Raw genomic sequence first — 24,465 nt, forward strand, 5'->3', positions numbered from 1 at the left:
AGCCCTTAAGGATCTTACATCCCAGCTGAAAGACATGATGGTAAGAAGCAAGCCGGGAGTCCTCATTCCAGCCATGATATGGGCTCCAAGAGCTATGATAGGGGAAGAGTTAAGGTGGAAACTCACTTGGGTTAGACTCTGGGAGGGTCTGAGGAGGAGGGGTCCTCTGATCCAATGCCAGGGGAAGAACAGGCGTGTGGGAGAATGGAGGGCATTTGGTCACGGGAACAAGGTTTAGGGGGTGTAACAAGAAGGGTGCAGGAGGCAGGGCCACAGTCTTCTGGAGCAGGTGGTGTTTGCTGCGGGGCCTGGTTTAAGGAAGGTGTTTATCGGTTCCGCACCCTGAGAGTTAGTTTCAGCAGCTCAGGGAAGAGAGGAGGGGTGTGCAGCCTCCAGTTGCCTTCAGGGTCAGCCCAAGCCCCTCCGCCTACCCCAAGGCCCTTTGTGGCCTCGCTCTTCCCACCTCTCCCACCTGAGCATCCCCACGCGAATTACGCCCTGTCCCTAAATGTGCTGCTGGGCCTTTGCTCCAATCCCCTCAAAGCGCTACTGATCCCTTAAGACCTGGCTTAAATGTCGCCTCCTCTGGGAAGTCTTCCTGGATCTGCTCAGGAGGGACGGACCCTTCTTTGTGTCCCACAGCACACCCTGTCTTCATCCATCATAGCAAATGCATTTTGCTCTGCCGGTTGCTGGCTGTGTGACCTTGGACACGTTATCAAATGTCTCCGGACCTCAGTTTCCTCGCCTGTGAAAGCGGGGGCAGTCACAGTGCCGACCTTGAATGGGTTAGCCCTGGTCCAGCATTTAGAGCCGTGCCTGGCACTTAGTGGTAAATGTTACCCATTATTAAAATAATGACTGTGACTTCATAGGGCTGTAATGAAGATTATGAGTTAATGAGTGTCAAGTGCTTAGCACGGCGCTGGGCACATAGTGAGCCCTCAACACCTGGGACCTATCATCTCCACCGTCACCACCATCATCCTCAGTTTGCCCACCTGCCTTTCCCAGGCTGAACCCTGAGGCACAGCTGTATCTGTGCCAAATGCGATCCCCATGGCTAGCTCAGAACCAGGCACACAGTAGGTCCTCAGTATTTCTTGAGAGAATGAAGGAAGCGAGGTCCAAGCCAGGGATGCTGAGGAGAGGAAAGATGTGAGTGAGGTTTTTGGAGGGAGAGTCATCAAGACCGGCCCCAACGGTGGGGTGGGCGTAGGGAAAGTCCTAGGCTGGCCTCCGGGAGGTTCTGTCGTCTGCAAAGCCAGGCCAACCTCTGGATCCGGAGCTGCGGTCTCTGTTGGGGGGACTCTAAGAGGACCTGCGGAAGAAACAGGTCCCCTCTGAAGTCAGCCACCCTACGCCTTTGTCTCAGGGAGCACAGGCCCTGGAACCCTCTGGACGCTGACAGGACCGAGCCAGGCCCATCCTTAGAGTCCTGCAGCTCGAGGCCCGCCCACCCATGTGCGTGAGCGGACATCCTGGAGCCCGGTCAGGCGGCCGCCCCTCTGGCTGCCCCGCTGTTACCAGCAGCCGGGCCGTGAGTCACGCAGCGCTGCCTCCTGGCCGAGAGCCCAGTCAGCTGCCTTCTGTGCATCACAGTTTTATGCCAGTTAATTATCGCCATTATTGTCGTTATGAAAAAGTTATGTGATCTGGGAGGCCCTGGGGAGCTGGGGAGGAGCGCCTCCCTGCTGGCCTGGCTTGGCCTTCTCCGTGGGACCAGGAGCCTTTGAGGATAACGATGCCGTCTCGCTCACTAGTCTGGAGCTCTGGGCACAGAGCTAAAAGAAGGTTTTAAAATGCATGATCGAGCCGGCAAGAAAGTAGACGAAGCACTTAAACGCAAAAAGGTAATAATGAAAATAATAACCGAAGACGAATGTGTACACAAATCAAGAGAGAGGCAAGGGAGCCCGGGACTGCCAACCCCCTTAAAAGATTCCCGGAGACCAGACCTATGTCGGTTTTTAAATTGAGGCCAAGTTTACAGAGAGTGAAATTCACCCCTTTTAGTATAAAGCTTCTTGAGTCACTTAACTGTTTTCTATCCTCATCTAGTTTGCCCTTTCCCGAAGGTCATTTAAATGGATCCATGCCACATGTCACCTTTTGTGTCTGGCTCTTCTTAGCAGAGGCATTCGCGGGTCCTCGGTGTGATGGTGTGTGTCAGTAGTCTGTGCCCTGGCACGGGTGTCCTACGGTGTGTCTCTCCACCCACTTGTCGCAGGACAGCTGGGTTGTTGGCAGCGGTCATGAATAAAGCTGTTCTGAGCATTGTGTACAGGTTATGGCAGGGGTGGGCAAACTTTTTGACTCGAGGGCCACAATGGGTTCTTAAACTGGACCGGAGGGCCGGAACAAAAGCATGGATGGAGTGTTTGTGTGAACTAATATAAATTCAAAGTAAGCATCATTACATAAAAAGGTATAGTCTTTTTTTTTTTTTAGTTTTATTCATTTCAAACGGGCCGGATCGGGCCTGCGGGCCGTAGTTTGCCCACGGCTGGGTTATGGTGTGTCTGTTGGTGTCAGTCCACTTGGGTAAACAGCTGGGAGTGAGCTTGTCGGGTCGTATGGTACGTGCATGCTTCTTCGCTTTAGAAGAAACTGCCACAGTTTTCTAAAGAGGCTGTGCCCTTTGGCACCCGCCTCCCCGACCAGCCACGTGGAGCTTTGCTTTTCACTGACGTACCGTGAGACGGGAGGCATCGCCCAAGACCCGACCAGGTCGAGCATGGGATCTGAGATTCCCCACCGGGTCAGAGCCTCCTTGGGCATCGCCACTAATGAGGGGGTAAACTTGAAACATATCTGTCTTCCCAAAGGAGGTGGCCAGAAAAATGGTTGGCCGTGGCTTTGACTCAGGATGGAGGGGAAATAAGTCTCCCCTGCCCCCCCTCAGTGAGGTTAGAGCCCCGGCCCCTCCTTCTTGCTCTGTTCAGAGACCTCGAGCTGAGAATTTAGTTTAAGGTCGTCCTTGGCGACTAGCACTCCCAGGGTCCAGTATAAAACAAACTAAAGTCCTCTCTGGAGGAAAGCAAAGCAATGAAAGCCTCTTATCATCCCCACAGATTGAGTCCTAATGGCCATGAGCTCACAATAAAAAATCAAAAACCACAAAAACCAAGATTCCATGAACACGTTTTACCAGAACAAGAAACAGGAGGCTCAGGCCTGCAAATACTCCCGGCATTGGAATTAGAGCATGCGTATTAGGAAATAAGGGCGCTCAACAACTTAAACAAATAAAAGAAAGGATCGAACGCAGGAACACGGGACATGAGACTATTTAAAATGACCAGGCACAGTTTCTTATAAAATTAAACATGTATTTGCCATACGAGCTAGCAATTCCACACCTAGGTATTTGCCAAAGAGAAATGAAAGCATATGTCCTGGAAAAGACTTAAATATGAACGTTCGTAACAGTTTATAATAGCCCATGGGCCAAGGGGCCAGTGGCAGGCCCCAGCTCTGCTGCTGATGTGCTGTGTGACCTTGGGCAAGTTACTGCCCGTCTCTGGTCCTCACTATTCCCTTCTGTAAGAGGCAGGGGTTGGCCAACTCAGCCCTGGGGTCCCTCTGGCTCTGACCGTTGAAGAGTTCCAGCCTCCCCCAGCTGTGGCTTTCAGAGAAGCTATGGCCTGGGCCGGGGCTGTACCGGGCAGGCATTTCACTTGCCTCATGCAAAAGCTGTGCCTCAGGCTCCCTGGGCCAGATCAATAAACTGGGCTCGTAAATGCCTGGCAGGGCAGCAGCCTCCCTCAAATAAAAAATGTCTTCCAAACCCGCTTGAGAAAGGCCTGCTCTGGCAGCCCTGAGTCAGGCCCCCACAGGGCCAATGGGGCAGAGGGCACCGGCTGCCCAGCCTTTCTGGATCAAGGGCCTGGGGAACCAGGTTCCTTAGTCATCCACCCCTCTTCTGCGCTTTCCTCCTTCCTTCCTTCTGGAGATACAATCGGGCTCTAGTCCTGCTTGCTGTAGGGCCTCACCCCCGCTGCTTCTCTTTCTTCAGTGTCCGAGTGGTCAAACAGAGAGGCCAATCTCTGGCTGGCCTCCCGTCTGGATGGTGACGAGGCTCCAGGGAGACAGCGCGTGGGAGCTCTTCGCCAGAAGTAAGCAAGTGTGCATGAGAGAGAGCAGGTCCCTTCCACCCACAGGGAGAGAGCTTCCTGAGGCTCCTCCATCAGACTGGAGAGTCCTCCAGGACAGGGGCTGCGCCTCCTCCATCAGATCAGAAGATCTGCAAAAGGGAGAGAGGGGCTTTGCTAACCCTAACTCCTATGAGGGACAAACATAGCAGACTAGATGACCTGTGTGGCCGGACTGTCTCCCCATCAGACAGGAAGCTTCTCTAGGACAGAGTCAGTGCCTCCCCCATCAGACAGGAAGCTTCTCAAGGATAGGGACTCTGTCTCCCCATCAGATAGGAAGCTTCCCAAGGATAGGACCGTGCCTTCACCATCAGACAGGAAGCTTCCCCAGGATAGGACCATGCCTCCCCCATCAGACAGGAAGCTTCCCCAGGATAGGACCATGCCTCCCCCATCAGACAGGAAGCTTCCCCAGGACAGAGACAGTGCCTCCCCCATCAGACAGGAAGCTTCCCCAGGATAGGACCATGCCTCCCCCAACAGACAGGAAGCTTCCCAAGGATAGGACCGTGCCTCCCCCATCAGTCAGGAAGCTTCCCCAGGACAGAGACTGTGTCTCTTCCATCAGACAGGAAGCTTCCCCAGGACAGAGACAGTGCCTCCCCCATCAGACAGGAAGCTTCCCAAGGATAGGACTGTGCCTCCCCCATCAGACAGGAAGCTTCTGAGGGACGGGCAGTTGGTCTACACTTAGTCTGGGGCTCCCACAGAGCATGGGCTCTGCACACCTGCCTGTCCTCCTCTGTCTTTTTCCTTCAGAGCCAGCAGCCAGGAGGCAGGTGTTGTGTGTGGCTGGCGCTTGGGGAGCTGTGCTGGACCTCTGGGAGGAAGGAGGCCGCACTCAGGAGAAGTGGGGCAGGAAGCAGGTGCTAAGGAAAGCAGTGGTTTGGAACGAGGTGCCCGCCCTGCCTGGCCATGCTGGCAACTAGAGCACCCAGGGCAGGGAGCCAGGGTCGGGCTGGGTGATTCAGGCCTGGGCTGGGGCTGGTTGGTTCTCAGACTCAGTCCCACCCTGATTGGCCTCACTGTGGGTCACGTGGGGAGTGGGGTCACTGAGGCTGGGGGAGCTGGGCTGACTGACGCAGGGGGGCAGTGGGGGAGGGGTAGCAGGAGGTGCGGGCTGAGTCACTGAGTCAGAGCTGGACAGCTCTCTGAGGACCAGCTGCCCAATCCTCTCCTTACAGATGGAAAGACGGAGGTCACGGGCAGGTGCCCAAGGTCGCCCAGCCAGTCTGCCCGGTGTTAGGGCTGGAACCCAGGCCTCCTGACTCCTGGCCTGGTGCCCCTTCCATTCTGGTTGCCTACTTCTTGGGGAGACCCAGCTTGTGCAGTTAGGGGGCCTTCCCCTCCCATCCGAGGGTGGATAGAACCCCTATTCTCACCCCCCTGTTAGCACTGAGCCCAGCTCACCCAGCGGGAAAGCCTGGGCCTTGTCTGGAAGGCTCCCTGCGCCTTTCCGCCTTTCCCCTGGGCACTTTGCGTGAGACTTTCCAAAGTTTACCCCCAGTAAAGGCACAGGTGGGTGCATGCCTCGGGGGGCTGGGCTCGCAGCCGGGAAGCTGTGGGCGCAGATCCCCCTGAAGGTCTTGCTGAGGATCTGGGGCGTGTGGAGTTTGAACTTCACTCCACTTATGGGGCCTGTGGTTTGTCCCTTCAGGTCAATTTGCAGGCGTTTCTCATTCTGTTCTGGGTGTCAGTCCTTTGTCCGATACAGGAGCTACGCGTATCCGCTCCTGTAAGTGGAAATGTAACTCCTTTAGTCATCATCAGCTCGTCCCGGGCGTCAGTGGTGGATGGGCCGGGCCCTGTTTGCGCTGGTGCTGGGCACCAGGTCCATGGCTGGGGCCCCTGCCCCCAGGGAACTCACCTCTGACGGAGGAGACGTGTTCCAATGAGAAGGACACAAGGGCCACTCACATGTTTTCTTGACAAAGGTCAGGGAAGAAGAATGTGTTCAGAACCCAGGCAGGGTGAAAGGAAAGGGTTCCCCGTGTTTGTTTTCTGGGCTGAGTCTTTAAATCCTTTGCAGTGACACTGCTTCTAGAAGTTTCCTTGACTCCACCAGCCCCATTGGCTGACCCTGAGCTCACCTGCTGACCTCTCCCCTGGTTTCCACCCTGGTCTGGGTGCTCTGTCTGGACCCAGCAGGGCATTGTCGAAGTCTTGGCCCCGGAACCTGGCCCCCGGTGCTCCGTGGAGGTGAGTCATATAGCTGGGAGGGTGGGGCCCTGATGGGGAGCAGGGGTGGGTCAGGCCTGGGGAATTCGCTGCTGAGCTGGGTCCGGTTTTGAAGTCCTCACCCGTCCTGGGACCAGTGTGTGCCATGTCAGCCAAAGCCAGACTCCCCCTCCCACCCCTCGGGCTGCCAACCCTGAAGGGGACTTCGGAGGATGTGAGCCAGATGGGGCGCAGGCCAGCGCTTGGAGGGAAGGGGCCAGGCAGGGGCTGGGTCAGGTGGGCCTGCATGGAGGCGGGGCCCAGGCCGCAGGAACTCCGCAGCCAGCCGGTCAGCGCACAGATGACAGGGCCTCTCGGGCTTGGGGGCAGTGTGTCCAGGAGGGCGGCTGTAGGCAGAGGCAGAGGCAGAGGGTGCGGGCGGCCTCTCAGGGCCCCAGTGTTGTGATCTGTGAGGCGTTCTCTGAAGCTTGTCTGGGAAGGAGATGCCGTGAGCACCTTGGAGCAGGTTCCCAGGGGACTGACAGAGAAGCAAGGGGTGCGTTTGACCCGGGGAATGAACACCCAGCCTGGAATAGAGCCAGAGACACAGAAGCACGGGACAGACTGCAGGCCCTCAGGGAGGAGGCCGTGGGTGGGCAGAGATCAGCCAAAGCACTGGTATGCATATATGCATAAGCCACGGACACAGACGAGAGGGGGTGAAGGCTTGGGGCGGGGAGGGGGAGGGCCTAGAAGGGGTCAATGGGGGGGAGGGCAGGCAGCACTGTGGGGATGGGTGGTCACCCTCGCGTGGCCTCTGCGGACTGCGCCGACCCGAACTCTCACCCCCACCCTCTTAAAATCTTGGGGTCAGTGTGTGACCTGTTGTCTCTGCCTAATGTCGGCCTTCCTGGATCAGGAGGTAGGACCAGGGGACCAAGCAGATCACCACATCCATGCCTGCCCTCCTGTCCCCCAATCTCCGCGGGTGTTGCCTCCTGGAGGCCTGGAAATCCTGATCAGCCCATGAAACATCACAGCCACCTTGGAGGGTGGAAGTGAGGCCCCCAGGCCCCAGAGGGCATGTGGCCAGGGTGAGGGTCAGGAAGAGGCAACCTATGGGCCCCCAGAAGGGGGAGTGTATGCACACCACTTCCTTACCCAGCCATCAGGGCCCTCTCTGGAGCGGGCCTCTGCCCCAGGCTGGCTCCTGAGCTCAGACCAGGCCAAGGCCAGCAGGGGCTGGGTGGCCTCGGCCTGTGTCCTGGGAGGCTTGAGGGGTGCAAGGGTGACAGAGTTGGGCAGCCAGTGCCCAAAGCACTCAGAGAAAATCACACTGTCTCCTGCCCCACGACATGTACAGATTGGGAAACCACGGCCCAGGAGGGCTCTGACTTGTCTGAGGTCTCGGTCAGGAGTGTCCCCCTCTTCTGGGCTAGGGGACCTACCTTTGACCCAGGACAGGGGTGGGTGCAGACCACTGAGAGCAGCAGCTGAGGAGCATGGGCTCAGGGTCAGACGACTGTCTGGTTGACCTGTGTGACCCTGGACAGTGTTGGCCCCTCTCTGAGCCATGCTTTGCTCCCCTGTACCTGCCTTGCTGGGATGCAGGAGACCACGTGAGCTCTGGGAGTGCTCCCAACAGGTGCTCAGTGTGTGTCCTCCCCCCTTCCTGTCAGGGTGGGGAACGTCCGGCCCGAGGGCCACATAAGGCCCATGGAATCGTTTGGTCTGGCCCTGCCAAGGCAACTGCAGGTGGGACTCGAAATTCAATAAAGCTAGGAGCGTTTTTCATAGCAACATAAATTTATATTCAGTGAATTATATTAAGCGAGTGATGTTATAAATACCAAATGGCCCTGGGCAGAAAAAAGTTTCCACGCCCCTGCTGTAGGTGGGGGGCAGAGCACTTTTGGGGGAGCCTGAGTTCTCACGTTGCTGATGCCAGCACAGTTAGGGTGTAGCAACAGCTACCCTGCCTCTTGTCCATTCTGCAAGGAGTGCCAGGGTGCCAGGGTTCCAGGGTGGGGAGGCGGAGGTGCCACCTGCGGGGGCCTGGTTCTGAGGAAGGACACGTTTGTGTGGTAAGAGCTGCCTTTCCCAGAAAAGACAGTGGGAGGTGGGCAGGAAAGGAGGATGTGGCAGGGGTGTCGACAGCTTCTAGGGTGTTGGCCACAGCCCATCTGGTAAGACCTGGCTTCCTTGCCAAAGACTTAAGGAGATTATTTTGTTTTCTTTGGAGCCAGGCAAGGTGCCGGGAGCTGGCTCCCAGCTTCTGCTCTGCAGCTGACTGCTGTGTGATGTGAGCCACTCACCGCTCCTCTCCCGGCCTCAGTCTCCCTGTCCATGACCTTCCGCCTGTACCCAGCAGTGCTGGGGCCGGTTTCACGGGCTGAGTCACCTGATGGCTCCCAGCCTCAGTTTCTTCATCTGCAGAGTGGGGATGTCAAGGAGGCCGTGTTGTAAAGTCCAGTACAAAACAGCAAGCCCCATTTGGCAGAGGAGACCAAGATAGCCCAGAAGGGTCAAGTGGCTGCCTGGGGTCACACAGCCAGTCAGTGATGGGCCAGGGCTCCGACCACTGTTGGCCCAGCCTGCCCAACCACTGACCACCTGCACCCCAGTACCCCTACTTTTCTCCCCAGGGAATGGGCTGTGTGGCCTTGGCTCGAGTGCTGGTCTCTCTGGGCTCGTTACCCATGACAAGCCAGGCTCCTCACAGGGCTGTAGGGACTGATAGGGGGCGGGGGGCGGGGAGCGGGTGGGCTTTGAGCCCCTACTCTGCTTGGTCCTGAGTGTCTTTTCTCTTATGTGTTTTAAACGTGAACCCATAGACTTCCAGGTTTATCTCCCATAGACTTCCAGGTTTATCTCCAAAGCTTCCTCTTCCCTTGATTTTCTAGGAATGTAGGTGCCCCACGTCCTCACCCCAGCCATCAGGGCCCTCCCTGGGGTGGGCCTCTGTCCCCAGGCTGGCCCCAGGACTCAGACCAAGCCAAAGCTTGGAGGCTCCAGGGCTTGAAGGGGTGCCAGGGTGACAGAGTTGGGCAGCCAGTGCCCAAAGGACCTTACTGGTGTGAGGCAGCTGGGAGGGGTGTCGCGTGAGTCCTCCTGTAGGCCAGACGCAGGACAGTTTTGCCTTCCCAGGGCGGGTGTTGGGGTGTATGTGATGCAACAGGAGGCGGAGGCCAAGTGGTCCCTGAGCCTGGAAGCACTGGCACCGGCAGCACATGAGGTAAGAGCTACCCTGGCTCCACCGTCCTCCTCCTCGGAGGCAGGAGAACGTAGCAATTAACACCCCATTCCTGTGGATGGGCCAGCAGCTCTGCCTCCATCCTCATTAGCAGGAGACCTGGGACTTGTTGCTTCAACTCGCTGAGCCTGGAGTCCCTCCTCTTTAGAGCAGAAATGATAGCTCACCTCCCAGGTTTGATGCAAGACTGACAGACGGCGCTGACACGTGCTCGGCCCAGAGCTGGTACACAGGACGTGCTCAGCGACATGGGCTCCCACTGTTACCCTCCCTGCCTCCCACACCCGCACCTGCGGTCCTCGCGCATCCCCCGTGGTGGCTCTTCCAAAACTTCCCGTGACAACGTGTTCACGCATCCCACCTTCTCCTCAACAATGTTCTCCTCTCAGGCAGGCTGGGGCCAGGCTTGTTCCTCCCCCCGTGGCCTGGTCCATGGTAATGCCCAATAACTATTATCTATATTATAAAAAGCCAGTGGCCGTAACGCCGTAACGACCAGACGACCGGTCACCAGGAGGTGCATTGATGGGTCTCACAGCGTGGCGGGTTTCTGGGTCCCGGCGGCGCTGCAGGTTTCTAGGTCTCGCACGATTTTGCCTGCTGGGCCTCTAGTTGTTGAACAAATGAATGAGTGGTTTTGGGAAAGATGTTGGACCGTCTGTGTAATGCTTTCTCCCTTGGGGGTCTTGGCAGAGGAGACCTCGTCAGCAGCATCGATGGTGAGAACAGCGGCTGCACAGGCCAGGCCCAGGTGGGGTGTCCCATTGGACAGAGCTGCCCGGGAGGAAAGAAAGAGGAGTTTTTCACGGAACCATGTCGGGCGGCCCAAGAATCCACGTTTCTGACTCTGGAGTCGGCTTTCTGTCCTTCATCCCACTTTGCCTCCAGGAGGCTGTGTGTTTTGTGGCTCTCGCCCTCTCTGGGCCTCTTTGCGTCTGGGTGTTCAATGAGGCAGGTGGGCCATGTTTCCTGGCAGGGCTTGCCAAGATGCGAAGCTCTGAGTCAGGTGATGCCCAGCGAGGTCCTCTCCTCACCCCCCTTTCCAGGTCTGAGTCCCCAGCTCTGAGTGAGCTAGCAGGAGGTGCTGGCCCGGCTGATTCTCACAGTGAGACCTCAACTGGAGCCAGGGTGGCTGACATTGGAAAATACCGGATCTCCGCTCTGGCAGCTGCAAGGAAGGCCAATGTCAGAGATGGGACCCCTTACTCCCCCGCCTCCCCCTACTTCATCAAAGGTTTAAATAACGCAAAGAACGCTCATGGAGGAGGGTCTGAAGGATGCCAAGTAGACACTCTTATAGACACCCCACCCCCAACACACCTGCGGCTCAACCAGACACAATCTTGAGGATGTTGTGAATCACTTAGTTCATTGTCCCACACTTGCCCCATGTATTCATTTATTTTTCATATTTTTGTTGATTTCAGAGAAGAATGGAGAGGGAGAAAGAGACAGAAACATCAGTGATGAGAAAGAGTCATTGATTAGCTGCCTCCTACAAGCCCCACGCTGGGGATCGAGCCCACAACCCGGGCATGTATTCTGACCGGGAATCGAACCCTGACCTCCTGGTTCAGAGGTCCACACTCAACCACTGAGCCATGCCAGCTGGGCTTCCCTATTAATTAAACCCCACCCAGGGGTGGGGGGATTTCCTGCAGCTCGCAGGGCCTGGAAGTGCTGGCTTCTCTTCCTTGTCTGGGTTAGTTTTACCTTGTGAGCACCATGATTCATGGAATAGATTGTATTTGCCCTTTTTCCCTGGGCCACCAGGGAACTCAGAGGGAAATACACCAACTAGACAGGATGTCCACCTCAGTCTTTGTCTTTTTTGCCCCCAACTCTTTGACTTAATTTTCTCACTTAAAATAAACTGTTGTCCTGGGCATATTTCATTTGGGTGTGGGATATACATTCACGAAGGGATGTTGAGTCTTCCCGTGGAGTGGGTGCTGAAGGAAGAGAGGCACAAGGAAGGGAGGGAAGAGGAGGACAGGGAGGCTGCAGATGGGCAGAAGCTTCTGGAAAAGCCCAGTCAGGGAGCAAGTCCCCAGAGGGGGCTGCAGGGGTGGGGGAAGCAGAGGAGTATGATCAGGACAGGGGGTGGGCGCTGAGTGAAGGACTGTCATCAGGGGTCTGGTCTGGGGGCCTTGAATGCCAGGCTGAATGTCTATTTCTTGAGGATCAACTATATCCCAGGCACTTTACACAAGTCATTGACCACTTCTACACTATTCCAGATTTTAGGAATTAGGAGACTGAGCCTCAGAGAAGTTAAATCATTTGTCCAGGGTCCTGACATACAAGATATGGCCAAGCCCAGATTGAAACCCTAGACGGTAGGGCCAAAAGTCTAGGCTTTGTCCACTCGGCCACCCTCCTTTAACCTGGAGGCCATCGGGGGCTGCAGCAGGCTTTTCAGGGGGCGATGTCCCATGCTTCTGACAGATCACTGCTGCCTGTGGTGTGGAGGACAGTGAGCCTGGGGACCGGGAGACCAGGAGGCTGCTCAGGTCTCAGCTGAGAGATGGCAGTGGCCAGGTGATGGCCGGGGTGGTGGTTGGGTGAAGAGGAAGGGATGGGGCAGAGAGATTTGAAAGGTAGAGCTGACAGGTCAGGGGGGTGACTGTTTTGATGTTGGGGGTGAGGGTGGGGGAAGATCAAAGAGGTTGCCTGGGCCTGGGCGGTGTGGCTCAGTGGTTGAACATCAACCTATGAACCAGGAGGTCACGTTTGATTCCCGGTCAGGGCACATGCCCCGGTTTCGGGCTCGATCGCTAGTGTGGGGCGTGCAGAAGGCAGCCGACCAGCGACTCCCTCTCATCATTGATGTTGCCTCTATCTTTCTCTTTCCCTTCCTCTCTGAAATCAATAAAAATATATATTTTTTAAAAAGAGGTTGCCTGGGTTTCTTGCTTGGGCACCTGGGGTGGAGGTAGCACCATTTGCTGAGATGGGTACAGGCCAGTTGGGGGCAGAGAAGGAGGTGATGTGTTGGGGGGGGAGGGCTGATTCCACTGACTACAAGTCCCCCTCCCCCCCCACACACCACCAGGTCTGTATTGTGCCCAGCCAGCCCCACATCTGGTGTCATTAGCGCGGCCGATGTGGCCACACAGGACCTTGGCGCTCCTGAGCCCAGCAGGAGTAGGTGATTCCTGAAGGTCTATGGTGCCCAGCAGAGACCTGGACCTGGGGTTCGGGCTCTGAGGGCACCGAGTGGATGGAGTTGGGTGACTTGTGACCCTCACTACTTCCTGCTATTAGAGCCACTGGCCCCGGGCAGAGAGCCCCGCAGGAAGCAGTGTGTACCCTGTTTTCTCACGGTGGCTGAGTCAGAGCCTCTGAAGTCCCTTCTCCACCCACCTGGGGGGCCAGGATCCTGCCCTGGGTCCCAGGGGTACAGGAAGGGGTTGGGGATGACCTAGGGGACCCCAGGGGAGTAAGTCAATATAAGAAGCTGAGAGTTCTCAACAGGTGTGAGAACTCTAACTTCTAGAACAGCACCTGTATACAGTGTCCAATAGATGTTTTGTCAGTGAGGGGATGAATGAAAGCAGTGGGCCCAGGCTTGGCTTCCTGTGACTTTACTGTGTCACCACAGGTATGTCATTGCTCTTCTCTGAGCCTCGGTTTACCCAGCCGGAAGTGAGGGCTGAATTGATGGTCTCTAGGGGCCCTTCCAGCTGACGTCAGGGACTCTTCAGAGCACTGTCCCTGTGCTCGGGGCGCTGCGAGTGGACTAAGACCAAGGCTGGCTCTGCAGATCCCCCCTCCTCCATGGCTGTCTCAAGCAAGCTCAGGCACAGACTGTGTGTGTGTGTGTGTTTGGGGAGGGGGGTCCCCCAGAGTGGAAGAGCTGGTGTCAGCAATCATGGGGAGCAGCCCAGAACCTACTCTGACTGATCACAAGGCCTGAGGCAGGTGAGTTCCATGCCCGATGGTGGCAAGACTCACCTGGGCCCAAGTGACTTCTCATCAGCATCAAATGACTTCCCCAACCGGCGTTATTCCCTCCATCGCCCTCCTTCCCCACCAATCCATACCTAGGCAATGCTGGGGTCTGGAACTAACTGCCCATGGCCGGGTCTGACTTACAGATGGGTTTTGCTGGACCCATAGCGTTCTGTTGGTAAGAAATGTTGAATTTGAATGTGTGCCCAGAGCAGGCTCTATTCCCGTTGCCACAGTTGCCACTCTTCCCTATTGTCTTGCATTTGGCAGCTCCACACATTTATGCGCTCTGCCTGACCCCTGAAGGCATCTGAGGTTGGAAACGGCCTAGCTCAACAGCCCCATTTGTAAAAAGGGAGACTGAAGAGGGCGTACGTCTAGATCAATGGAATCCTAGATCCTTTGAGATTGGAAGAGCCCATGACATCACCAAGGTCTTATTTTCAGATCTCAGCTCCACTGTCTTTCCCCAGATAAGCCTAACCCCGTGGTCGGCAAACTGTGGCTCGCGAGCCACATGCGGCTCTTTGGCCCCTTCACTGTGGCTCTTCCACAAAATACCACGTGTGGATGTGCATGTACATGCGACTGAAACTTTGTGGCCCATGCGCAGAAGTTATTTTGTGGAAGAGCCGGTATTTTGTGAAAGAGCCACACTGAAGGGGCCAAAGAGCCGCATGTGGCTTGTGAGCCGCTGTTTGCCGAGCCGCAGTTTGCCGACCACTGGCCTAATCTGATCAGCCCACTGGGTACAGCACCCCATCCAGTCTGCCCCTGCACCCCGCTTCCTCGTGTCTCACCCCACCTGACATCCTAGTCTCTAGCCCAGCCATGGGCAAACTACGGCCTGCGGGTCGGATCCGGCCCGTTTGAAATGATTAAAACTAAAAAAAAAAAAAGACCGTACCCTTTTATGTAATGATGTTTACTTTGAATTGATATTAGTTCACACAAACACTCCATCCATGCTTTTGTTCCGGCCCTCCGGTCCAGTTTAAGAACCCATTGTGGCCCTCGAGTCAAAAAGTTTGCCCACCCCTGGTCTAGCCTGTGGTTTATTCTGTCTCTCTTGCTACCCTGTATGCCCCCTGAGGGCAGGATCATGGTTTGTCTAATTCACTATTGTATCCCCAGGGCCAAGAATAATGCCTGGCACATGGAAGATGCTGGAAAGCAATGGTTGAAGAATGGGGAAAATGAGGCCTTAGACATGGCAGCACCGGCATCAGACACCCTCCTGCCGCGTTTCCCTGGGATGTTCCGGGACATCCTGGAATCGAGCTGGAGCCCACGGTCACCCGGCAGTGGGCAGGCCTCCCTGCCTCCGCACGGGGATGCGTGTGCGGCTGACCCGGACAGGCCCTCCCAGCAGTTTGGTATGTTCTACCGGGAGGGGAGAGGGGCCAATGATGTCATTCCGCTCCGCTGCCCCGGCGCCTCCCAAATTTGATTTATTAAGTCTGGAATTTCAAGTTCAAGTAGACCACAGAATGGGTGTGCAGGAGGTGACTTTTGAGGGTTCTGAACAGGGTAGTGGCCCTGGCAGCTCATGGTGTCTTGAAAGAAATGTTCTCAGAGCAGAGGAAAGAGGGAGGGAGGCAGGGAGCAGATAGCAGAGGGTGGGCAGGGAGGCTAGAACAGGAAACGCCTCTGGTTTTTCCCCAAGAGTAAACATTTTTGCTCACCAAAGCTGTTCAAACAATACACAAAAGCATGAGGAAGAAGGTAGAATGACCCGATATTCTACCTCCCAAGGATCTAGTCAAAAATTACGAGCCTATTTAGGGTTAGATGGCCTGGGCTCTGATCCTGGCTCCACACTTTCCAGCTTCGGATCTTGAAAGGGTCCCTTAGCGTCTCTGTGCCCTGGCGTTTTCATTTGTAAAGTGATGCTCCTCTCAGCCTCTCTGCCCATCTCTGCTATTTGCCTCCTCTTTCCTCCGGCTCTGAGAACATTTCTTTTAAGATACAGTGACCTGGTCTGGCCCCTGCCCTGCCCACAACCTGCAGAAGGCACCTCCTGCACACGCATGTTGTGGTCTGTTTGAACTTGGGATTTCAGGCTTAATTGGTACCTGCCATCTAGTATTGTTGTGAGGATTAGATAAGTCAGGCCGTGGAAGGGGTTTAGAATACTGCCTGGCATGTGGTGAGGGCTCTGTATGTGTTTGCTCGCATTTTGTCATCATCATCATCATTGTTGTCATTGTTGCCATCATTGTCACCATTATCATCATCTTTGCAGATAGTTCTTTGTACACAATTCCATCTTTTCCATCCATCCATTCACCCATCCACCGACCCACCCATCCATCCACCCATTCACCTACCCATCCACTCATCCAACCATCTATCCACTCACTCATCCATCCATCCATCCACCCACCCACCCACCCACCCATCCACCGACCCACCCATCCACCCATCCACCCATCCATCCACCCATTCACCCATCCACCCACCCATCCACCAACCCACCCATCCACCCATTCACCCACCCATCCATCCATCCACCCACCCACCCATCCATTCACCCTCCACCCACCCATCCACCCCTCCTTTTTTAATGGGAATATGCCATGTGCCCTTAGGGAACCTGCATTTTACACTCTACATGACATTGCATATGAACAAAATGGCTCTGGTCCTGGTTAATGGCCTCACATCCCTGAAACACGGTTATGCTGGGTTCTGTATCCATGGGCAAACCTAGACTTTGTCTTGGTGCTTTGGGTGTAATAAACTTTGTAGACCAAGAATATTTGTACTGAGATCTGCTGGCGATAAGAAAGATCATTCCAGGAAGAGCTTCAAAATTGAAAGTAACCAAAAATATGTTGATGCTGTTTTTATGCTTCTCGTCTCCCTCATCAGGCTGGGGGTTCCTGGAGGCAGAGCCTGTGTCCCCCTCTGGCCCCATCAGACTGGATCTCAGACAGTGGGCATCCTTCCTCTCTCCATCTCCCTCTTTGCTATCTTCCCAGACCTGTGAGGAGGGAGTTCTGGTTGCGCGTCCTTTATTCCGTCTGTGCAATGACTACCCGGGATGAAAGGACCCTGAGGCTGAGGAGGGGTGTCCGGTGGTTCCTGAGGGAGCTTTCCTCCTCATCACCCCCAACCGCCCACGTGGAGGGAGCATGTCATTCATCATCTCCACTCAGAGGTCTACTAGACATTTCATGTCTAACAAGTCCAACATGGAGCAGCCAACCCCCTGCTCAGCCTGCCCACCCCCAGCCTTCCCCGTCTCTCTGATGACAACTCACTCCTTCTAGCTGCTGGGGCCCCAAACACTCCAGCCATCCTTGACTCCTCTCTTTCTCTCACGCCCAAATCCAATCCATTGGCAAACCTTCTCAGTTCCAGCTTCAAGACTCCAACCACTTCTCACCACCTTCACTGTTGCCCCCAGGACCAAGCCAGCATCATCTTTTGCTTGGAAGAATTTCACTGCCCCGTCTAACGTCAACCACGCTTCACTAGAGAAGAGTTGGATTTTAACGCATGGCCAAAGCAGGTTCTATTCCCGGTGTCTGTGTCTCTAGAATACAAATGCGTCAGAGCAGGGATTGCGGTCTGTGTTGTCCATCCCCAGCGCCCGTGTCCCCATCGCCCTAAGGAGTGCCTAACACAGAGCTGGCGCTCAATGAATGACTGTCAAATGAATGAATGAAATTCCATAAACACCCGAGCACAGGTGGGAGCCAGCACTTGCCAATGCTAAAAGGAGGGGATTTTCAGAAACGAATCACCCCTCCCCAGGCCATTGCTCTGAGCGCCTTCTCTGAGCGTTGCCTCTGGAGTCGAGGTAGGAGGGCAGACCCTCACATTGTGGGGGGTGGAAGTGCTGGAGTTGGATGGGCCGGGGTGCAAACTCTGGCTCTTCCACTTACTATCTGTGTGACCTGCAGCTGTGATTCTCCTCCTGTGAAATGGAGATACTACTGATAATTACTGGCATTTCTTTAAAAAATATATTTTATTGATTTCAGAGAGAAAGGAAGAGGGAGAGAGAGAGAGCTAGAAACATTAATAATGAGAATCATTGATCGGCTGCCTCCTACATGCCCCCCTCCTGGGGATTGAGCCCACAACCTGGGCATGTGCCCTTGACCGGAATTGAACCTGGGACCCTTCCATCTGCAGGCCAATGCTCTATCCACTGAACCATACCAGGTAGGGCTGGCATTTCTTTTACTGAATGCTAGGTGCCCGGCACTGCACTGAACCTCTCACACATAGCTCATGCGATCCCCATACAACTTTCATCTTCCATAGGGAACCAGAGCCGCAGAGAAGTGAACTACCCAAGGTCAAGGCTGTAGAGGCAGAGCGGATTGGAGCCCAGGCATTCCGACCTCACAGGGCTTTTTATGCTGCCTGACCTCCTGTCATATGAGATAAGCTCTGTAAACTGCCTAGCCGGCGCGTGGTGCATAGTCAGCCCTCCAAGGACGCTGACATCTTTACGTGTGGGGTCAGGCACCAAGAGTCTGAGGAGAGAGGCAGAGCCAGGGGACGGGGACAGGGGCTGATGGGAGCTCGATAGTCCTGTGTTGGCAGCTGAGCTCCCCACCAGGGGCACGAGCTGAAACTCCCTTCTCCATCCTCCGGAGAAGCCTTGGGGCCTCCTCCCCAGGCCTCCGGATTGACAGGCCTGAGTGAGGACTGGGCGTGGGGCCAGGAGGTGGGGACTTAGCTCAGGCAGGCTAATCAGGTCTCAGGGTGAAATTAAAAGGGAGGAGGAAAGCACGACCCGTCAGAACTCACACTTCTTCCCGGCTCCCAGGTGCCCGGGAGCGGACCTGGGCCACCGGGCGCGAGGAGGTCGGGAGCCAGGGCGCAGGATGGCCTCCCAGAGGGCTGTGCGGCTGAGCCTGAAGAAGCCCACCCACGCGGTGTGTGTGGTGGGAGTCGAGACCTTTGTGGATGTTCGCAGGTGAGAACCGAGAGGCGCTCGCCGGGCCGCAGAGTGAAGGAGTAGAGGCAATGGATGGCTGTGGGATGGGCGCCTGGTACCTGTTTTGACAGCCGAGCAGGTGGGGTTGGCTGTAGAGCTTGGGAGGGAGGTTAAGGGTATCAGGTCCACCTTGGGGCCCTGGCTCGTGGGCAGCAGGGTCAGGACCCTGGCCTCGAGCCCCTGGACAAGGGTTCCAGCTCTGAGCCCTGGGGTCAGGCTGTGGGTGTGGGCTCTGCGTCCTGGGGTCTGTGTGGAGCTTGCGTGGAGCATCAGAACGAATTGCTCAAACCAGGGAACAGGGCTGGGCGTCCCTCAGTTTCTTGCCAACAATTCGCCTCTCTGAGGTGGAGGGGTGAGGTGTGTGGCAACTTGATCCTTGGAGGCTAACCAGGGTGATAGGCATCAGGAGGGACTAATTAGGGGCTGATTTAATGAGTTAAAAAAAAGAAAAGAACTTGCAACAAGACCGGGGCTTGTGTTGGCCACGATGGGGGTGGGGGTAATGGTGGCAGCGATGACATCTGAGGGGCAGCAGCAGCAGCAGCTTCTGTCGGCCCAAATCCTCCCTGTCCTGGCTCTGCCCAGTGGGGGCAGGCCCAGGGACCTGGCGCAGCCTCAGGTTCCCCACCCGGCCACTGATGGAGTTAGACTTGAGGATCCCTGGGGGCCTTCCCAGCTCTGACAGATGAGCTATGGATTCCATCTTGCTGTACGGATAGGGCTGGGGCCCCAGCAGATGGGGGCTCGAGCGGGAACCCTCTCCTAGAGGGGGCTGAGGCTGTTCCACGGTGGGGGTCTGAGCTCCTACGGCCCTCCTGGGTCTCAGTACCTGAGCTCTTCCCGGCCCTCTCTCCGCAGCGGCCTGAGGCCCCAGTGATAGGGCCAGGGAAGGAGAGCCAGGAACCCTGGAGGTCAGACCATGCCTCTATGTCACACGGGGGGCCCTGCAGTGGGGTTGGTTCTCTCAGAACTAAGTGGCCAGCAGAGACCCCATTATCTCTTGCTCCTTTACACAATTTTCCCCTCTTTCTGCTTTTGAGAGTATGTTTATTAAAGCTGGAGACAGTGAGACAAGGAAGGGCCTAGGGTAGAAGAAGCCACAGGAGAGAGACGAGGCCGAGCTGCTTTGGCTCTAGGAATGTTTGCAAAAGAAGGGAGCGAAGGCGGGGCTGCTGTCCGCTCCCTGGAGAGTCAGAGAAAAAGGGCCTTGGGGACAGGCTCGGGGGACCCGCTGTTGCTGCCCATTGCTCCCCTGGGTGCAAGTCTCCTGGGGTCCCTTAGAGTTCAGGAGGTGCACTCCTGCGGGGGATTCAGAGGGGGGAGGCAAAAGCACAGGCAAGCTCCTGGGAAGGTCAGTGGGTCCATTTTTTTCAGTCACAATTGACATGCAATATTATGTTAGTTTCAGGCCTATAGCATAGTGGTTAGACACTTATAGAACTCAGGAAGTGACCAGCCGGATCAGTCTAGTGCCCATCTGCACCATCCATAGTTATTCCATACGATATCATGACTGTATTCCCTATGCTGTACTTTATTCCCTCGTCTCCTGCCCTTTTAACTCGGGGTTGCCAGACTGAGCGAATGAACACAGAGGACTCCCGGTGAGGGTTGTGTTTCAGATAAACAGCGACTTTACTTTTTTTTAAGTACAGTAGTTCCCCCTTATCTGAGGTTTCGCTTTCCACGGTTTCAGTTAGCTGTGGTCTACCATGGTCCGAAAATATTAAATGGAAAATTCTAGAAGTGAAGAATTCGGATGTTTTGAGTTGGGCACCATTCTGAGAAGTGTGATGAGATACCACACCGCCCCGTTCCATTCGGCCTGGGATGTGAATCATCCCTTTTGTCCAGCACCCACCTCCTTGCATCTCACCACGTAGGCCTCGTGTCCTCTCACATCATCACAAGAAACGGAAGGGTGAGCACAGTGCAGGAAGGTATTTTGAGAGAGGAGAGGCCACAACAGTCAGATCACTTTTATTACAGGATCTTGTTGTAATTGTCCTATTTTATTATTAGTGATTGCTGTTCATCTCTTATTGTGCTTAGTTTATAAATTAAACTTGACCGTAGGTATGTATGTGTAGGACAAAACATGGTATGTAGAAATACCACCCACACGGTTTCGGGGGTCCACTGTGGGTCTTGGAACGTATCCCTTGAGGATAAAGGGCGTCTAATATATTGCATGGGACGTGCTTGTATTTTTAAAAATCTGCTGTTCAGCTGAAATTCTAATTGAGTGAGGCATCCTGTGCTTTCTCCGGCAGCGCTGTTTTAACACCAAGGGGAGGGAAGAAATCCCTAATGGGCCCCACCTTCCCGACTCCAGACCCCTGTTCTCATCCCATGGGGCGGCTGTTTCTGGAAGTAATTTCAGAACCTCAGGCCCTTGGTGAGCATTTGACTGGGAGCCAGGTCACCTCCGACGGAGTTAGAAGCAGGGACCTCTGGGAGCCTTCCCCTTGGCCACTGACCTGCTGCCTGGCCTGGGCCACGTCACTGGCCCTCTCTTAGCCCCGAGTCAAGCTGCGTCCCCTCTTCAGTTCAGCGTGGAGGTGAAGTGCCCAGACTCCGGAGCTGGACAGACTTGGCTTCTCATCCTCGCTCCCCCCATTCATGGCAGAGTGCCCCCGGGCAAGCTGTGCACGTCTCTGAGCCTCAGTGTCCTCATCTGACAAATGGAGAAACAATGGCACGCACCATCACGGGTTAGGAGGAGGGTATATGAGACGTGCATTGCAGGGCCCTGTGCATGGAGAGTGCTCATAGCAGTGACGGCTCTGTGGGATCCCCCAGTTCCTGCGCTTTCCATCATGCCTCAGAGCATGGGGAACAGGGGACAGATCCGGGTGCGTGTGGTGGGAACAGAGGATGATGCTGACTGTGTCTCCTTTGGGACCATCAAGCACCTTAGCAGCTCCAGTGCGGGCGCTGCCCTGCTGAGGGCATGAGGATGTTGCCTGGGGTGCTCGTAGCTGCCGGGCTCTGCTTGTCTCTGGGAGGGGGTGCTGCTTCGGGATCCTGAGGGAGCACTCTGAGAGGCCTCCACTCAAGAGCCCGCCAGGAACCTTCTCCCCGGTGTTGGCGGTGAGAACTCCCTGCCGGCGAGGCCTGCCGTGGGTGCAGAGAGGGACACGGCATTGTCATGGGAGGTGAACAAAGGGGGATGGTGTTGTCAACCTGGGAGAGTTCAAAGAGGAGCCTGAGGCTCACTGCAAGGCCTTGGCCAGCCAGGAGGAAGAGGCTGATGATGAACTTGGGGCTCCCCCACCCCCTTGCTAGGTGCCTGGCCAGCTGAGCCACGCAAGGGGTTTCTATCCAGCCTTGCTGCTGGAAGGGGGAGCCTCCCAGAAGAGGAGGGGTGCCGTCACCTCAGCTGCCCGGAGTCTGAACCCTCCAGGAGAGCCCGTGGAGATGGGCGTGTGGGGGTGACATCACGGGAAGTGATTCATTCCCCCAGGTGCGGAGTGGACTGGGGTTTGGAGAGATATTTGTGTTTGGGTAATCGTGTGCCCCAGGGTGTCTCAGCCCAAGAAAACCTTAGAGCTCCCCTGTAGCATGTGCTGCAGATCCCACCCCTTCCTGCAACAGGCTAGCTCACCACCCTGACCCCTCACCCCAGTGGGCTAGCTCACCACCCTGACCCCTCACCCCAGTGGGCTAGCTCAGCACCCTGACCTCTCACCCCAGTGGGCTAGCTCACCACCCTGACCCCTCACCCCAGTGGGCTAGCTCACCACCCTGACCCCTCACCCCAGTGGGCTAGCTCACCACCCTGACCCCTCACCCCAGTGGGCTAGCTCACCACCCTGACCCCTCACCCCAGTGGGCTAGCTCACCACCCTGACCCCTCACCCCACTGGGCTAGCTCACCACCCTGACCCCTCACCCCAGTGGGCTAGCTCACCACCCTGACCCAGGTTGGCCAGACTTCCCTGGCTGTCTACATCCTTGCTTGGAGGTGGCCCTCAGAGGACGCATACAAAAAAAGAGGGCTGGGCAACATGGGGAATCCATCAGTGGTCCAGCCTGGCCCTCCTTGTCTGCCCAGGAGGCCATGATGACAGCTGGGAACATTTACTTCGGGATGGAGGAGAAGAAGGCTGGCTGGGTAGGGGACAGGGATATTCTCCTGGAATTTTTCCCAAGCCTCCCTCAGCCCTGCAAAAGCATCAACGCAAAAGAGACCCTTGGGATCCGAGACTAGAATTCAAGGAGCGCAGGGGGAGGTCGCTATGGGACCTCTCAGATGAGCCAGAGAGGACCCAGGCGGCTGCCTTCTCTGGGGCTCCCTTATTTCAAAACAAGAAAATGCCAGAACAGAGTTCTAAACTTGTGGCCAATATGTTCATAATTCCTTAATAATCCAGGAATAAGTGAAGGCTTTTAACTTGCACAGAAGTGCAATGAGGCATAATTGTGCTCTTCACGTGGTAATTTAATTATGGGATTGACGCCGGGGTTAATCACAGTGACTGGCAGGTTCCGACAGCCGGGCTGGGACCCGGGTTTCACGCCTTGTGAGGACCTTCTCTCCTCCTCCCTCCATCCTGTTCCGCATCCCATTCCATCGCACGTGTTCATGTTTGAAATTGAGGGTTCTTGGAAAACAGGAGGCCAGGGTCCCCCTTAAGTTCCCTGGGACCACAGGAGGTCTGTGAGCTGTAGACTCTGGATGTGGAGTGTATGTTCTTGGGACGCACAATACTGTTCATCAGGGAGGGCTCAGTGGCCAGCCACCCCTCAGCTCAGGGGGCTACCTGACCCCTGACCCCTGCTGCCACCCGCCATTTTCAGACCTATCGGCCCCTCTTTCCTGCCCGTTTCTGGCCCCATTGCCGCTCCCCTGTGCCCCACCCCCTCCTTATCATTTCCAGTCTTGGCATCACCCCATTCTTCACCTTCTCCTTTCCCTTTCTAGCTCTTGTCACTTCCAACCTCCAGTTTTCTCTTCTCCTCCCAGACCCCGCCCCTCTGCCCTGGGTGGGCGGGAGGGTCTGAGAGAAGATTCCAGATGTAAGGAATGGGGGTGTCGCTCACTGGCGATGGAGATTCCTCCTCGATCCCAGAATGCCTTCCCTGTGACGTGTTGTCCTCTCCATTGCTCTGCCCCTCTCTGTGCTTCTAAGCAGCTATTCAGCTCTGCCAAGTGGTCCTGATGCTCAGAGATGTGGGGGTGGGCCGTGGGGCTGGAGGGAGATGAGAGTCACGTGATGACAGCTGAGAACAGGACAGGTCTTAGTCATAACCACCGGCCAGGGTCAGGCTGGTCCTCGCAGACCGTGTGAACTTGGCCATCGCTTAGCTTCTCTGGATCTCCCCTCCCCCGCCCCGCCCTTCCTAGATGGCGATAAACTTCGCCTGTGAATTTGACCCCACTTTGCAGATGAGGGATTTCACGATCCCAGAGCACAGGCTGGCTTGCCTTCATTGTATAGATGGGAAATCCGGCTGAGAGGGGAGAAGTGATTCATGACTCTGACTCCATTCAGGGCCTTCACTCAGGGGCATTCTGGTCCCAGCCCCTGTTCGCCTCTGCTGGGAAGGCTCCTGGGCTAAGCTGCCCCCCCCTCCTCCCAGCCCCCATTCCTGGGCAGGCAGGGGTCCCCTTAAAAGAAGGCCTGGCCATCCTGGGCCCTTCTTCCAGGCTCCGAGTGTGGCTTTCGCCCGCCCACTCCCACCAGCAATGGCAGGCATAAGGCACCCATAATTGTTATCTCGGGGAAGAAGAAACGCCCTCTGAATTCCAGTCTATCTTCTGTAAAATGGGGAGAGGAAAAATTCCCCCCACCCCGCCCTGCTCAGCATACAGGGGCCGTGGGGGTGGAATTGGAATGGAGGATAAGTGTGTTGTAGATTGTGATGTACCCGCTCTGTCTGGGCCCTACCCTTGTCACCTGGGGTGAACCATCCATCCTTTCTGGTGCCCAGTGCAATGCCCTATGCCAGTGGTCGGCAAACTGCGGCTCGAGAGCCAC

At 55.9% G+C, this 24,465-nt stretch overlaps 1 protein-coding gene and 1 long non-coding RNA gene across 2 annotated transcripts in view; both read left to right on the forward strand.

The window, feature by feature from the left end:
* Positions 1-17,003: 17,003 nt before the first annotated feature.
* On the forward strand, positions 17,004-17,901 carry LOC139001632 (uncharacterized). The gene is made up of 3 exons (XR_011470080.1): positions 17,004-17,038; positions 17,668-17,697; positions 17,800-17,901. It is a non-coding gene; the product is annotated as an uncharacterized lncRNA (long non-coding RNA).
* Positions 17,902-18,321: 420 nt separating this feature from the next.
* Positions 18,322-24,465, forward strand: part of PADI1 (peptidyl arginine deiminase 1) — a 28,319-nt gene continuing 22,175 nt past the window's right edge. The window contains exon 1 of the mRNA XM_070404197.1: positions 18,322-18,460. Coding sequence (XP_070260298.1) covers positions 18,369-18,460 — 92 coding nt within the window. The 5' untranslated portion in view covers positions 18,322-18,368. The remainder of the gene's footprint in view (positions 18,461-24,465) is intronic.

This window comes from Myotis yumanensis, unplaced genomic scaffold (genome assembly GCF_028538775.1).
Source record: "Myotis yumanensis isolate MYYU_CA2020_CCGP unplaced genomic scaffold, mMyoYum1.0.hap1 SCAF_2, whole genome shotgun sequence".
NCBI lineage: Eukaryota > Metazoa > Chordata > Mammalia > Chiroptera > Vespertilionidae > Myotis > Myotis yumanensis.